The sequence below is a fragment of the Phytophthora parasitica genome (assembly GCF_000247585.1).
Source record: "Phytophthora parasitica INRA-310 unplaced genomic scaffold supercont2.697, whole genome shotgun sequence".
Lineage (NCBI taxonomy): Eukaryota > Oomycota > Peronosporomycetes > Peronosporales > Peronosporaceae > Phytophthora > Phytophthora nicotianae.
The window spans coordinates 1-1,087 of NW_008649683.1; the positions used below are offsets into that span (position 1 = coordinate 1).

General features: G+C 47.4%; 1 protein-coding gene across 1 annotated transcript; it reads left to right on the forward strand.

Annotated features, from left to right (window-relative positions):
- Positions 1-240: 240 nt before the first annotated feature.
- Positions 241-702, forward strand: PPTG_20496 (hypothetical protein; the record flags this gene model as incomplete). The annotated part of the gene is made up of 1 exon (XM_008919310.1): positions 241-702. A coding segment is annotated over one exon (462 nt), but the record flags the coding sequence as incomplete, so codon positions are not given.
- Positions 703-1,087: the final 385 nt, after the last annotated feature.

Here is a 1,087-nt window from a genome sequence, read left to right on the forward strand (position 1 = left end):
CAGGCGCGTTTTCATAGAATATTTATGCCGTTACCACCTTCCGCCAATACGATTACACTTTATTGTTCTCCACAGCAATGCTACACAGGGCTGGAAAAAACCTGTGGTTTCTTTCGAAGTCAATTAGGTTCATGGGTTTACTCTGGCTTAAGCCATCTAGTTTCTTATGCACAATTTTCTTCTCGCTAGTTTCTTCAATATCCCGGCTGGTGCGATGAACTAAGTATCATCCCATTGCAGCATCGGAGCGACTTTTTCGACGCGAGGTTTCATCCACAGCAAGCTCTGAAGGCTGCAAAAGGTCGAAAAGCTTTTTGTTTCCAGTCAAACCACAGCTACAAGCGGGAAAGCGATAACAGCATCGGGATATCGGGCGCTGATGACGGCAGCATCAGTTTCTGGGATCGAGATAAATTTGACGCACCATTCCGCACAGAGGGATACCACCAAAGTGCCGTTCGAATGCTGACGCTGGACTCTGCATCTCCTAGGTATGTTTTCCCCGGTGGCAATGATGCGGTGGTCAATCGCTGGAACTTCCGCCACGATCGCATCCATCGCGACCCGGTTGAGTATGAGCGTTACAGTGAATCTTCAGGTAGCCAGATCTCGACCCATTTCGGCTCGCTAAGAGCGTCTTCTTCCAATGGCTTTTCTAAGGGGCTGGGTGGCCTACTGCCATCGTGTCTGGATCTCAGCTGAGGAAAGCTCTGGCAGTTCATGCAGAGTCCGATACTCTCGTCGCAGGCTCCGACGCGCAATTGGTGATGATCGTACAGAAATGGAAGCAGTAGATATATGAAAAAGACAAATCAAAGCCTCTACCCTCTCTTACAACGAATAGCGCAAGTTATGGATTTACCCAGCTGGATCCAAGAAAGTATTCAATACTCACACAGATGCGTAGACATATAGTGGTAATTGGAGCTTTGGAGGTCCAAAATATCGGAGTTCTGCAGACACACAGCCTGATGGTACAATTCACCAGCATCAGAGTCGAGCAGTAAAGAGTGCATAAGAAACTAGATGGCTTAAGCCAGAGTAAACCCATGAACCTAATTGACTTCGAAAGAAACCACAGGTTTTT